Consider the following 15153-nt stretch of genomic DNA (forward strand, 5'->3'; position numbering starts at 1 on the left):
ATTTGAAACAGCAGGGGTTCAACACATGAACATTTTACGATCTTACGGCAGATCTTTACCAGCAACAAAACATCAAGTTCCTGTGAAGAGATGCACATTAGCATCTACAATCCCCAGCAGGAGCGTCAGCCTTTAATGACTGTTACATAACACACTAGAACACTTTACTGAAAACTGAGTTATCACAAGCCACAGCTAATGTTTCTGTGGCTTAATATCATCGATTTAACGTCTCAAAAAAAACAACAACAACTCCATTTTCATTTGGAGAAGACTAGAGCATCCGACGATGCATTGTGTGTCCTCAGACAACCTTTAAAGCCCTCCGACATCCCAGTGGACGCCGCGCTGAGCCCAGACTGCCGACCACACATCGGCTGTTACTTAGAAACACGGCAAGCCCTCACCTCGTCTGACCCTTGCCGCATGCCACACAGCGAGAGCACGGATCCATCACACAATAAATAATATTCCACACACGCGAAACAGGAGAACACCATCCAAATCAAACAAAGACTGAAACACACACACACAGTCAACTGAGGTCGTTTCAGGACACTACTATGGCCATCACAGTCACAGATAAAACAGAAAACAGATTTGCCAGATGTTTAAATGTACTTTTCTTCATTGTTATCTCTTTGTTCTTCCATGTTTCCCTTTCCTAAGTGCTTGTCCTTTCAGAGAGAGTGAACAAACCACGTATCTATGGCTTAGTTCAGACTAAGGATATGAAAGAATATATTAACTGACTTTAAAATATTCTCACATATACTGACCAAATTTACAATTCTATTCTTTAAATAAAACTTATACATAAATATAAAATGTAAAATTTATATAAAATGTACCAGAATTAAATCTATTAGCATTGGAAACTTAATGCCAATTTATTATTTTCAAATTTTTATAATTCAGTATAAAGTCATAATTATTTTCATGCGATGATGACTGCTAATAATTGCAGATAAATTAAAATAAAATAAATAAAATTCAATACTATTTTGTCTAAGTATAAAATAAAGCACTAAAATCTGACATTTAAATACTACAGGTGAATTTAGAAGTCACAATATTATAATGTACAGTCATGGCCTCACATGCAATTTTGGATCTGTGGCAAGGCAACTCCCCAGATCTCAATCCTATAAAAAACCTATGGTCACTCCTCAAAAGGCGAGTGGACAAGCAGAAGCCCACAAGTTGTGATCAACTCTGAGAACTAATAAGGCAAGAATAGATCTACATCAGTCAGCATTTGGGCCAGAAGCTAATATCCAGTATGCCAGAGCCAGTCTAAGAGGTTATGAAGAACAATGGCCAACACTGTAAATATTAACTCATTATATTTTCTTGCCAATAAAAGCCTTGAAAACTTGAAATGAAATGCTTATCATTGTTTTTCAGTATACCATAGAAATGTGGAAAAGTAATCTACAAATACTGAACCAGCAAACTTTTGGCAATTATTAAATACATTAATTTTTGAGATTTGGTAAAGATTATATTTTCATGAAGTTATTAGTGTTTTTATATTATGGCATAGGTATATACAATAATGGACAAACAGCTGATAGACAAAAAAAAAAAGGTAAAAAAAAAAAAAGACATAACCGATAAGCCACCAATATATAATTGGAAAATATTAATTTTTTACTTGCAAGAATTTCATCGGTGTTGGCATTATGTTAGCTCTGTAAACATGATTGACTTCAAGAAAACACATGTGATTGGTTCCTGAAAAAAAAAAAAAAACAACAACATCATGTGATAAAATATCCCTGGAATTTTGAGTTGTTCTTTTGGTAAAGACATTCTTTACATTTCAGAGATTGAAGTTCAGAGGAATGTTGGTCTATCACTATTTGTGTCTTCTGTGACAATGTACTGTACAATTTTTTTATGCAAAGTTGGGGGGGAAAATATATGTTTTTAGTATACAATTTGTGGCAGACAAAAATGACAGAAAAACATTGTCAGGTTAGACAGGATGTCTTACCCCATAAAGTAAAATTCCCATTATTGTCGGATTTTCCTTCGATAAATGCCTGCTAAAATCTTCTCTGTTTCTGTTGGTCTGTGTAATGTGATCTCAGCAGGGGGGGTCCGTCTCTTTCTCACTCTCTGTGTCTGGTTAAATCATGATGAAGCTCTTAGGAACAACTATTCACTGAACTGATTCATCCAGCCAGACTTAAACATTATAACAGCCCATCTCATTAATCATCACAAAAAAACAAAAAAAAAGACTAATAGCTGCTACCTTGTCTGTCAGTCGGTCAATCGTGACCTTCTTCCAGACTTGTGAAGGGTGATTTAGCCGACTAGAAATGCTGTAAATAATTAGAGTCCTAAAAGTTTGTGTTTGCGATGTCCTCTAGAAGAGCTGATGTCAAAGTCAAGCTGCAGCACAAGAGAGAGAAAATGAATGTGCGTGAGAGGGAGAGAGACAGAGAGCTTGGTGCAGAGTGCTGCAGTGTCCTGTATCAGAACAGAGATCAGCTTTGAAGCATTAGAGAGAGAACGAGACATTACAGGACTCGAACCCCCACTACAGCATCAATGGCTTTCTAGCTCACATCTCAATCTCCATTAAAGGGTAAATGTAAATATACTTGGAATGATAATAATACAGTATGTACTCAATTGACAGCAATGACTGATAATAAAAGCATAGTTGATTGAATTGATTTTTTTACCGACATGAAAATACAGCGACAACTAGCCAATGTACAAATGTGCCATAAGTGACCTCATTGTTCATATGATTATGTTGCCATTTTTGATGGAAAACAATATTTCTGACAGATCACAACAGACACAGTAGTCCTTCATCCAATCGAGACTTACAGAAAAACTTCTGACGGGAGTTCTTCAAAACACATTTAAACTCCAGAAGCATTCATAATTAAGAATTACAAATTATTTTTGGTTCATCCCTAATTCTATAGAATTAATGATAATGAATAAGTCAGAAATAATTGTTTACATTATTTAACACTATAGTCTTGGGCAACCCATAATATGATCCCCCTAAATTATTGACGGTGATTTGTCAATCCCCATGAATGGGTTTTTGGTTAAATAAAGTCGGTTTATTCTACAACATAAAATACATCAGCAATACCACTTTGTGATTTTTAAGTTTTACTTGCCTGGAAAAAGCCAGTTGCTAACAAGTTGCTAAATGAGACTTTCAATCTATTGCTATACAGTAGATGTGTTACTTTTTACACTCTCCATATCACAGTCCTGCAAAGATGCCAGAAAATGTACTTGCGATTGCTGTTTTGGAGCTAAACATAAGAGGGCAGATGCATTTTAGATCTAACAGGATGCCACTCGGGGTGTACTGCAGATGTTGTCTGCAGCAAAAGCCAAAAAAAAAGTCCAAAAATAAAGTAAAAAGGCAAGTTAAGCTCTGCAATGACTGCACAAGCTGAGCGGTAGTTAGTGTCTTTATCTCTGCTCCGCTAGGACCGCAGTTCCCCTCATGCCCCTGCATACCTCCATCTGTCTCCCACCACAGGATGCCAACCAGGGACCCCAACCCTATCAGACCATCTCTGCCATATGCCTCTGTTCTGAGATTAACCATAGGGATCGTCTCAGGACTTTGAGAGACCATCCATCTGAACCCAGAAAGTGCAAAACATCAGTTAGACAAAAACAGAGGATTTGCACTGAAAAGAAACCCCAACAAAGTGATTAAGACTCCGGCATGGAACAGTGGGGTTTTATATCAGCCGAAATTTGTGTAATTTGCAACAATAAGCAGTTGACCGTACATAATCTAACTCATTACCATATAAAATACAATGACATTGAAATATTTAATTATCTTACTCATAGATTACTTTTATACCTTCTGCTAAAGAACAAGTCCATTACAACACATGGTTAAGCAAACAGAAAAAAACCCATCCACAAAAGGAACAGCCACCCTTGTTCAAGCTGAGCAGTTTATCAGACAGATTTACAGTGGTTTCCTGTCTGTGTCCTAAGATTACCTGACAACCAGGATCTGCAGGTTAACAAATGATGACTCAGATCAGCCGTCAGGGTTAGTAAGTTTAATAAGTGCATATGTGTGTGTGTGTGTGTGTGTGTGTGTGAGAGAGAGAGAGAGAGAGAGAGAGAACCAGTCATGTTTAAGTTTTAGTCCCACCCAACTTAGACCCTGAGAACTAGGGTCTGCAACCTTTTTTGGTCAACAACCTATTTTAGGTCATAAAATCAACACCTCTTGTGAGAGAACTACAGGATAACACTCCATTCTTAAGAGTAACAACATTTTATTATTTAGTCCATTTCATTATTAGTTCTGTAGTAAGAAACAAATAATAAATTTTCTTCTGATACCAAAAAGTGCCATTTAAATAGCTCTTTTAGTCTTAAATGCAGTATAAATTCAGTAAAACAATAAAAAAAAAAAATAATAATAATAATTTTCACTAAAAAGAACCAACTCATTGGTTCTAGAATTGGACTTAACTGATTGTGCTTTATGTTTTTTTTTTTTTACTAAATAGACTCATTTATTCTGGATTTCTGCTACACTTGTTGTGTTGGAAAAAATAAAAAAAAAGAACTGATTCATAAGAATCAAATCAATCTGCACTATTTGCTTTTGATTTACTAAAAATAACTGATTCATCTGAGTTAAGTGTTTGAGAAACAGAAATCTGATTCACAAAAAAAAAAAAAATTAATTAATTCTAACAGGTAATTCATTAGGGAATCAGACTACACTGATAATTCAGTGATAGTGTTGCGCAGCCACTGTACTTCACATGACATTATACCCGTGTCAGTGTAAAAATAAAACAAATAGAAAGACTTGTGTAGAGGTCTGGTGTCCGGCTTTAAAAAAAAAAAAAGTTTTTTTTTTTTTTCACGGTCTAAAGAACCGTGAAGATTAGGCAAATAGTGATGCACGTCTGCGCACGTTTCTCAATACAAAGTATGTACATTTCGGACTTGCATCCTCGGTAGTTCGGACTTTGAGAGTTTGACTCAGGAGTGTGATCTCCCGCAGACGGGACGACACAAGTCCCGTAATTCTGCAAACAGCAGCGTACTTGATAACATCAGTCCACTCGCCTCGGCTACTGCAATTTTCCCTCACTGCATATTTACAATTAGATGAAATATGATATCAAACAGCACTGCCTCCTTTCGTTTTCATTTAAACATAATAACAGCTGCAGAAATGTAGTTCAGGGAAATGTGTATATAATCCTACATCCAGTGAAACAAAACTATTATAATCAAACAATATTGCCTCTTTTTATTTTCAGTTTAAGATAATATTTTAATTGCATAAACATCAACTATTACCTGTTAGATTTATCCAAAATGAATTATATTTTATGATTAACCAATAAAAAGACATCAGAGCCAGCAGCACAGGTCTAACTGAGTCGAGATTGCTCATCGCGTGAAGCTGATCGTCTCCAAAATCATCGAAACATTTTTAAATAGGTGCGGTCTTCATAAATATTCATAAATAACAGATTTGAGTTTTAAACAACTACATTCTCGCCTGAAAGACCTTTAAGACTACAACTCATGACACAATAACAGTAATATTTTGAAAATGATCTGAATAAATGATGGCTGAAATCACAATGCTGTGTGAACTCAACCAATCAGCATGTTTAGTGCACAAGTCCCGCTCCTGAAAGATCAGGACCTCTGAAAAAGTACTACCTCGCCAGCAGGGACTTTGAGCAATTTTTTTTAACCCAGAACTTAATTTCTGGTTCCTGCGGTGAAAACACACGGAGTACCAGTCCAAAACCCCTAGTTCTTGGGTAAAGTTCCAGCAGTGGAAACGCGGCTAGACATATGACAACCTGCCTGTCTGCACAGTGTCAGGACGGATGTGGTTTCGACAGCCTATCATTATCAGTACAACAGTACCTGCATTCCTCTTTCTTCTGACAGTCTCGATTACTTTATTGTGATCACTGTATGTTTTTTTTTTTGGTCTTGTTTGCCCTTAGCAGTAATCTGAGGGACTGCACTTAATCCCACCTCTTGTGTATCTCGGCCCACCTCTCTTAAGTGAACAGTTTATTTAGCTTAATCCTGCACTGCCAACAAGAAAATATGTGGTATGTATGAAAGTCGGTTTTATGCAAGATGCTGGAGATTTTGGTTGCCTTAGCAACAACGAATGAGATGACTTCCTTTCTGCACCCAAAAAGAAAAGTAATTACTCTTTAATATAATGCACTCAAGTGATCTGAAAACATTAATGGCTTTATTGATCAGGTCAGGACTTACATTGACAAATGCATAATATGTTTTTTAGAGCAGAGATGAGATGCTAAATGAAGATAGGGCAAATAAAATCAATCAAATCTGGAGCCATGTGGGTGGGAAAGACAAAATCAATCTGTCCTCCAAAAACTGTATTGTTCAGAAAGCACAGGCACACACACACACCAAAACTGAAACTCAGACCGCAAACAAACACGAGCTTTTGAAGTGAACATCTAATCAGTTTCAGGATCTATCCTCTCAGCCAATCAATCGACAGCCCTCTTGGACTCCGCCCACAGTGTCTAGACAGCCAGACCTTTGCTACTCTACTGCATTCTGCAGCGGTGCACACTGCAGAGGTCACGGAGGTCAAGTCTAGCATAGCATGAGCTGAAACCAGACACTTGTTCTCAAGAGGTTCTCACTGCCATCCATTCCAACACTGATTAAATCTGTTGATAAGTGCCCTGATTTATGAAACATCACCACTTTCATGTTTCGAATCCGATGATTCGAAACAAGTTTGTACACGTAACTGTGGTTGATATTAAACTAGTCATTTCCTCAAAATGACACGGACAACCGTTCTGTCTGACTCTGCTAGGTTGAAATGACGCGTGACCTTCTTCCAGACTTGTGAAGGGTGATTTAGCCGACTAGAAATGCTGTAAATAATTAGAGTCCTAAAAGTTTGTGTTTGCGATGTCCTCTAGAAGAGCTGATGTCAAAGTCAAGCTGCAGCACAAGAGAGAGAAAATGAATGTGCGTGAGAGGGAGAGAGACAGAGAGCTTGGTGCAGAGTGCTGCAGTGTCCTGTATCAGAACAGAGATCAGCTTTGAAGCATTAGAGAGAGAACGAGACATTACAGGACTCGAACCCCCACTACAGCATCAATGGCTTTCTAGCTCACATCTCAATCTCCATTAAAGGGTAAATGTAAATATACTTGGAATGATAATAATACAGTATGTACTCAATTGACAGCAATGACTGATAATAAAAGCATAGTTGATTGAATTGATTTTTTTACCGACATGAAAATACAGCGACAACTAGCCAATGTACAAATGTGCCATAAGTGACCTCATTGTTCATATGATTATGTTGCCATTTTTGATGGAAAACAATATTTCTGACAGATCACAACAGACACAGTAGTCCTTCATCCAATCGAGACTTACAGAAAAACTTCTGACGGGAGTTCTTCAAAACACATTTAAACTCCAGAAGCATTCATAATTAAGAATTACAAATTATTTTTGGTTCATCCCTAATTCTATAGAATTAATGATAATGAATAAGTCAGAAATAATTGTTTACATTATTTAACACTATAGTCTTGGGCAACCCATAATATGATCCCCCTAAATTATTGACGGTGATTTGTCAATCCCCATGAATGGGTTTTTGGTTAAATAAAGTCGGTTTATTCTACAACATAAAATACATCAGCAATACCACTTTGTGATTTTTAAGTTTTACTTGCCTGGAAAAAGCCAGTTGCTAACAAGTTGCTAAATGAGACTTTCAATCTATTGCTATACAGTAGATGTGTTACTTTTTACACTCTCCATATCACAGTCCTGCAAAGATGCCAGAAAATGTACTTGCGATTGCTGTTTTGGAGCTAAACATAAGAGGGCAGATGCATTTTAGATCTAACAGGATGCCACTCGGGGTGTACTGCAGATGTTGTCTGCAGCAAAAGCCAAAAAAAAAGTCCAAAAATAAAGTAAAAAGGCAAGTTAAGCTCTGCAATGACTGCACAAGCTGAGCGGTAGTTAGTGTCTTTATCTCTGCTCCGCTAGGACCGCAGTTCCCCTCATGCCCCTGCATACCTCCATCTGTCTCCCACCACAGGATGCCAACCAGGGACCCCAACCCTATCAGACCATCTCTGCCATATGCCTCTGTTCTGAGATTAACCATAGGGATCGTCTCAGGACTTTGAGAGACCATCCATCTGAACCCAGAAAGTGCAAAACATCAGTTAGACAAAAACAGAGGATTTGCACTGGACCGATTTATGCAAAATAAGGATTATTTTAAAACAACGGAAACTAAGCAGTGAACACATTGATGGCGTGACCTTTTCCATGGTCTGATCCATAAGTGTCCAGCTGTGATCGCTGCCTGAGAGCCGCGTCATTTTCTCTCCGGTCTAAGTGTGTTCTGAGGGGGTGCAAGTAATTTAAGGATCCTCCTGGGCATCCTTTTCTTTTTAACACTGATCTGGGTCCAGTTCTGCAGCGTGTCAGACAATGACAGACAGCAGGGTATGCAGAACGACAGCTGATCCCGGTTCAGCGTGTGTGCGGCTCCTACCCAAAGCCCTTATGCCACCTGACGTTTCAGTGCCAGAGGCCAGATGATGTGGTTCGCAGCGAGACAGGAAGCTTGGCGTACGATGACTCCGCATCAGACAGACGGCTCTCAGTGAGACAGGAAGCTTTCTTCCCACAAGCAGTGAGTGTTCCGGTCTGGAGTGGGCTCCTATCCCAGCTCTTAGCCTCAAATCGCTCACACACCAACACGACAGAACTCGATTTACTGCGTTTCACCAATACAATATTCTTGGACCACTAGGCAACAAAATACTTTTTTTTTTTTTTTATTATTATTACATAAATATACAGACTTACATTATGCATCTTCTTTAAAGGGATACTCCACCCCAAAATGAAAATTTTGTCATTAATCGCTTACCCCCATGACGTTCCAAACCCTTAAAAGCTAAAATTTAAGATATTTTGGATGAAAACCGTAAGGCCTGTGACTGTCCCATAGACCGCCAAGTATGTTACACTGTCAAGGTCCAGAAAAGTATGAAAAGCATCAATCTGCCATCAGTGGCTCAACATAAAGTTATGAAGTAACGACAATACTTTTTGTACGAGAAAACAAATAACGACTTTATTCGTACAGCTCAGAATCGTCAAAATGGCACTACTGTGACGTGGGGATAAAAAGAAAAGAGGAATTGTTGAATAAAGAATTATTTATGTTTACTTTGTGTAAAAAAAGTATTGTCGTAACTTCATAACGTTACGGTTGAACCGCAGATGGACTATTTTGACAATGCTTTTCATACTTTTCTGGACCTGTAATTTACTTGGCAGTCTATGAGACAGTCTCAAGCCGCCTGGTTTTCATCCAAAATATCTTGAATTATGTTCTGAAGACGGTAAGCGATTAATGACAAAAATTTCATTTTGGGGTGGAGTAACCCTTTGACAAAAACCATGTCAATCAAAATAAATTATAATTGTTGCATATTGATAAATCTCTCAAAAAAGCAATAATAAAAAAAAAAAAAAAAAATTATATATATATAAATAAACAAATATATATATAAACAAAAAAAAAATACAAGGAACAAGTACTTAACATTTTGCCCATTTGTGGTTGTCACTCAGCAAGCCTGCTGGGTAATTTGAGAGGTCTGTGGCCAACAGAGTAAGTTTTGTGTAAGCAAACAGGTGCTGATGCACCGTAAGTCCTGTTTAGCTTCTATCACGCTTCGGACCAATTTATCATTCTACAGTCCCTGAGCTCCATGCGCCTCCACGACTCACTGTTACACTTGGCCCGATGCCACTGAAGATCCATCAGCCGACACTCTGACACACCTCGCTGTCTGCCTGGAGCGGATGACATCACAGCTGGGACACGAGCTCATTTTTCAGGAGTGGAAAGTGTCCTTCTGTGTCGATAAACGTCATTCAGGGGTAACGCAGAGGAACGGCTCACATTCATGAGCACAGAATGAACATGAGGCAGTGAACCTTGGAGCCAAGCGGGGCAGAGTCGATGACTGAATGCCACAGACGACAAGTTAGGAGTGAAATAAGCGTCAGATGCCTCCAATCAACAATAAAGGCTCTGTCAGACTCTATCATGCAGCGTATGTATGAGACAATCATGCCTGTGTCTCTCAACTGGGCCAGAACCTGCAGCGCACAGGAAAGGACACAAGTGGAGTCGAAAACTGGGCCGAACACTAGTCACGACAGACACTAGCAGCACACCAAGTCTGGAGAGGGTCAGCTGACAGCTATACACACAACCACACTCCGCTTCTCAGTCCCAGGCATAAACAATTAACAACCAATAAATAAAGCCAGGATAATAGGATTTTAATTGCTTTGGACATTGCTGACATTATTAAGAAACAAATTCAAACATTTCACTTCTTGTTACACAAATTAAGATCATTTTCAGACTTTTTGGAGCTCAAAAGTGACATCAGGAAGTAAATATCAAAGCCTTAATTAAATTAATTATGAAAATGACTTAAAATTACCATCCATTAAACTCAAGTCCTGCACAATAAATTAATGCATTATTAAATCTGACAGAAATACTGTGGTGAGCTGAAGAATATATGAATTTATGAATGAATATACTTTTACATTTCATTACTGAAAAACTTGATTCTGATGAGTCGACTCGATTATGCATAACTGAAAGCTACATTGGTTATTTGAGCACTTTTCATGGCAACATACCAGTGCTTCTTTCATTGTGTTACTCAAAATGGCTAATATCACTATAATAAAAATATGCATTTAAACATATTAACTTATACACAAATGTTTTTATGTGCGTGTATACACGCATAGTAATAATTCTTATAGTAACAAACAAGCTATAATCTTTTACCTAAATATGTAAGTAAATATATACAGTAGTTAAAAAGTATAAGAGTCCACTGAAAAAAGTAACCATTGCATGTATTTAATTACGTACAATATATCAGAATGCTATAATAGTATAAACTGAAAATCAATAAAGACTTATTTATAAATAAATGTTACATTAATTATTTGACATTAACCCCCAAAAAATTAGTGTTTTTATAGTAGTATTTACCAAATAATCACAGAACTTGGTAATTAGCTGATTATAGGAGAAAAAAGAAGAGAGCTCACGCTGTCTGGCCTAAAATGAGCCCTATTATGTCTGAATGAAGAACTGGGTTACATTCAGGGTCCCGTTAAAGCAGCCGGCTGCGGTCTCCCTAATATTACTGCCGATAAACGATCTGATCTAAGCATATAAACATGTCAGTCTATAGTCTTAACTTGCAGCACGGCCCGACTATAGGCTTGTAGTTGTCGGGCTAAATATGAAGTCGGAGGGTCCTAACAACTTTTTGTGCCCCAGACTAAACCCGCTACGCTTCTCTCTCCATGAGCAGGGTCACTGGCACAGCTGGCATCACGCACCCATCTGATGCCATCTGCACAAAAACCAGACAAACCCGAAGAGAAGACCAGCTCCTTACCTCTGCAGAGTGGAATCAGGAAATGGCACTGTGAGTCCGCGGAGAGCAGAAGCCCGAGCCGCGCTGGCTGTGATCCGGCGGAGATGACCTGGATTTCACCGCCAGTCTCGACAGCTTAAAAATAATCAGGAGCACGGGGCGAGTGAAGCCAGAGGCAGGAAAACACACTCACTGATGGAGCACAGACGAACAGCTTTTAAAATAAGAGACTCACCGCAAGCGCACGATACAAATCTTCAAAATAAGAGTTTCATGAACCCCCCCCCCCCCCCTTTTTACTACACTGACTATAAAATTAGATCTTATGTTCAGTTTAAATGTCTTAAAAGTTTACAATTAATTATTTTCATTATTTTGCTTATGTTTTTATACGTCCGAACTGGATTTAGTCGTTCTCTTATCTTGAAGCCTGTTAAGTGCATTCATATGCCGCCACCTACCGGAATGTTTTGGGGATAAAGTCACAGTTTTACTCATTGAGCAGTATTGTATTTTTAAAACACAGTTTCTAGTTTAGTTCTAGTACTGATTACTGATATATACTGGCACGAGTGATGTTACTACAGTATTTGTTAATATTTTGAATAGCTCCATTTGTATATCAGTTTTACCAACATTTCTAATGTTAATTTCCTAAGTTTTTGAATATTCCAAAAGTATTTAAGTTACTGAAAACAGTTTGAACAGTTCCAGTTAACTATATCTACAATGGCTTCAATCACCATTAATAAGTGTATTTTGGTTAAGCCTTCATTATTCCATGTTTAAATAATGATGACACTGTCCTCATCTGTAATTGGCATGCATAGTTTCTCCCAGCTGTGCAGAAATACTAAGCAGAGCATTGGACAGTCACTTGCAGAAAACACGGCATGGGGGAAACAAAACAAAACAAAGAAAAAAATCATGTGGCACCACTACATCACTATACTGTTTAAAAAAATCCCCTCTTGGCTAAGATATAGGCCGTTTAGAAAACCAGAAACTAGTTTCACCCAGCTTGTCAGGAACGAGTGATTGATAAGTGTTGTAAATGTGGTACATAGAACAAATATTTTCCTGTGGAGCACATCATTAAGATTTTTGTAAATATATTCATACAGATATGATGAGCAGATAGTTTGGTTTTATGTACTGTATATATATATATATATATTAACTGAAATTGGGACCTTATGAAATAGCTTATGTGCACAACCTTCTTTCAAGTCTTTTTGAAAAATAGCTTATGTGCACAACTTTCAAGTCTTTTTGAAAAAGGAAGACTACTGTAGATATATAGACTGTTGTAGATATACACACACACACACACACACACACACACGCACTCACGCACGCACGCACACACACATACACAGGCACACAATAGGAAATCAACATCGACACAGGAAAAACTGCACTCATCCTTTCACAAAATCCGTAAGAATATTTAACCCATATAAGCTGACATTTTCTACACCTAACAAATCTGTAACACACTTCTATGTTTAATCATAATCTCTTCTTTTCATCATCTTTTCAAACCAGGAAACAGACTCCAACACTCATTTTTTTATTCAGTCATAGCTTTATTTAACCTCTAGGTGGCACAAGGCCCAAATATACAACGCTGTCCCTCTTAGTCCTGGGGAGAAGCGTGAGAGTCCGAAAAGCAAAACCAGACTCTTCAAACCCAGATTTTGCTAATCCAGACCCTACTCAAGTTCTACTGTGCAAAACGGAGTCTCAACTTCTACGGTTCGAGAGCCAGAACCCGATCTAGATTTGTGTGGTCTAGATTTGTGTGGTCTGGCTGTGGAGCTTGGGCTTGCCGATGAAACAGACATACTAGATACAGTGTAAGAGTGTCTGTTTTCCTCCAGATATGTTTAAAGCTCATAGCAGAGCTCAGAATCGTCCTCTCAGGGTCTAGTCTCGAAGAGACCAGTCGTGATGAGTCTGGTCCGGTCCAGCTCATCTGTGTAACAAATCCAGAGCCTTCCTCACAGCGCCCGTGGTCTACCATGCAGGTTAAACGTGAGGGTCAGTGAGTAGTGAAGGGGGCCCGTGAGACTCCATTAGTGTTCAAGTCTGTGCTGGTGTATTTGTCCAGGGCGTCACGTCACGTCATCATATCCTCTAGTGGGGCTTAATGCGGCCGTGTCTGGCCCAACATCTTCAGCCTGGCCTGGTCAATCACATCTAGAAGGTTCTTGGCATCTACGGCAAGTGCGTGTGCAGCTGTTAGCATCTGTTTCTTATAGTCCTGCTGCAGGCTGGTCATGACGTATTGCTGGGCTAACTTCATCTTATTGATCAACTCTGCCAGGTCTGAATTTAGCAGCTTTTGAGCCATTTCGATCTACAGATGAAGAACAATAGTAACAGTTAGCCGAGCTGGCAGGAAGAACGTTGAGGACAAGAGTATTTGGTGTTCGTTTGTAAATGCGTTTACCTCTCTGCGCGTGTGAGCTGGTAGTAAAGGTATGGTCTCATCCACAGTGGCCAGCAGTGTTCTCAGTGCTAATCCCACTTCCTGAAACACACAGTTTCATGTTGAAAATGTTGAAATGATTTGAGATTCACTGAATATCTCCACCTCCACTGTGGCTCTCAAATCAAACCTGTCTGATGCTGTGATATTTAGTTATAGGTAGTGTTATATTAGTGTTATTTATATACTATAATAGAATGTATTCATATTTTGAATGAACTTTTTTGCAGTTTTTAATTTTTATTTTAGTTTTAGTAATTTTGTTATGCACTTATTATTATTAGCTTTATACACACACACACACACATACCTTCACCATGGGCACGTATTCTTCAGGGGGAGCTGGCTGGATCTTACTGGACATCTCAATCACAGCCTTCACCAGCCCGGTCACATTTTCATAGACCTTATCGTTGGAGCGATCCAAGTTAGCTGTTGGGGGTGGGTTGATCTCCTGTGGCTGAATCTTAAAACAGATACAGAGTAACAATCTTTAAAATGCTGCATTACTGAAGATTATTGAATTCCAAGTATAAGCATATAATGTTGCTATCTATAAACAAGGGATTTAGTATGAAGGTTGTATGTTACAGGACATAAGTGATGATGAAATGAAGAGGTGTGTGTTATGGAACCGATTTCATGTTTAACACTAGATGGCAGCACAGGCAACTACTGGAGACCCTTCACCACCTACAGTACTGAGCTGATTTTAATACAAAACTTGATATAATGACAAAAAGCAGTAGTTCTCCCATGTTAAATATAAAAAGAGGAAATATTTTAGTGTAAATTTTAACACTATATAGAACTCAATATACTGTATACAATATACCCACCAGAATGATCCAAAGTCTCCACTTGATTGCACTACAAGCGCTAGCATTAGCTAAAATCACAGCTGATTTAATAAGCAAAGGACGTGCACAGTGGCTCTAGATCTACACAGCTCATGTAATTCAGTTTAGTGGATAATGAAGTTATGATTCTCAATGATATGGTTGCGTAATGACATAGCAACTGGTTAAAAAGGGGGCACAAACACAAACAGGAACATAACACCGAGTCTACAGGTGGTCTTACCCTCCAAGGCTAGCAGTGCCAGAACAGTGCAACAGAGGA

The 15153-nt window shown here is 38.4% G+C and overlaps 2 protein-coding genes across 10 annotated transcripts in view; both read right to left on the reverse strand.

Annotated features, from left to right (window-relative positions):
* Nucleotides 1-11718, reverse strand: part of LOC113059174 (low-density lipoprotein receptor class A domain-containing protein 4-like) — a 48273-nt gene extending 36555 nt beyond the window's left edge. The window contains exon 1 of the mRNA XM_026227464.1: nt 11559-11718. The gene's annotated coding sequence lies outside the window, so the exon portion shown is untranslated. The remainder of the gene's footprint in view (nt 1-11558) is intronic.
* Nucleotides 11719-13113: 1395 nt separating this feature from the next.
* Nucleotides 13114-15153, reverse strand: part of LOC113059175 (focal adhesion kinase 1-like) — a 50221-nt gene continuing 48181 nt past the window's right edge. For all 9 annotated transcript variants that reach the window (XM_026227475.1, XM_026227468.1, XM_026227467.1 and 6 more), the window contains 3 exons: nt 14342-14497; nt 13993-14073; nt 13114-13899 (listed from right to left, as the gene is read on the reverse strand). In XM_026227475.1, coding sequence (XP_026083260.1) covers nt 13687-13899; nt 13993-14073; nt 14342-14497 — 450 coding nt within the window. In that variant the 3' untranslated portion in view covers nt 13114-13686. The remainder of the gene's footprint in view (nt 13900-13992; nt 14074-14341; nt 14498-15153) is intronic.

The sequence above is a fragment of the Carassius auratus genome, chromosome 41 (assembly GCF_003368295.1).
Source record: "Carassius auratus strain Wakin chromosome 41, ASM336829v1, whole genome shotgun sequence".
Classification (NCBI taxonomy): Eukaryota; Metazoa; Chordata; class Actinopteri; order Cypriniformes; family Cyprinidae; genus Carassius; species Carassius auratus.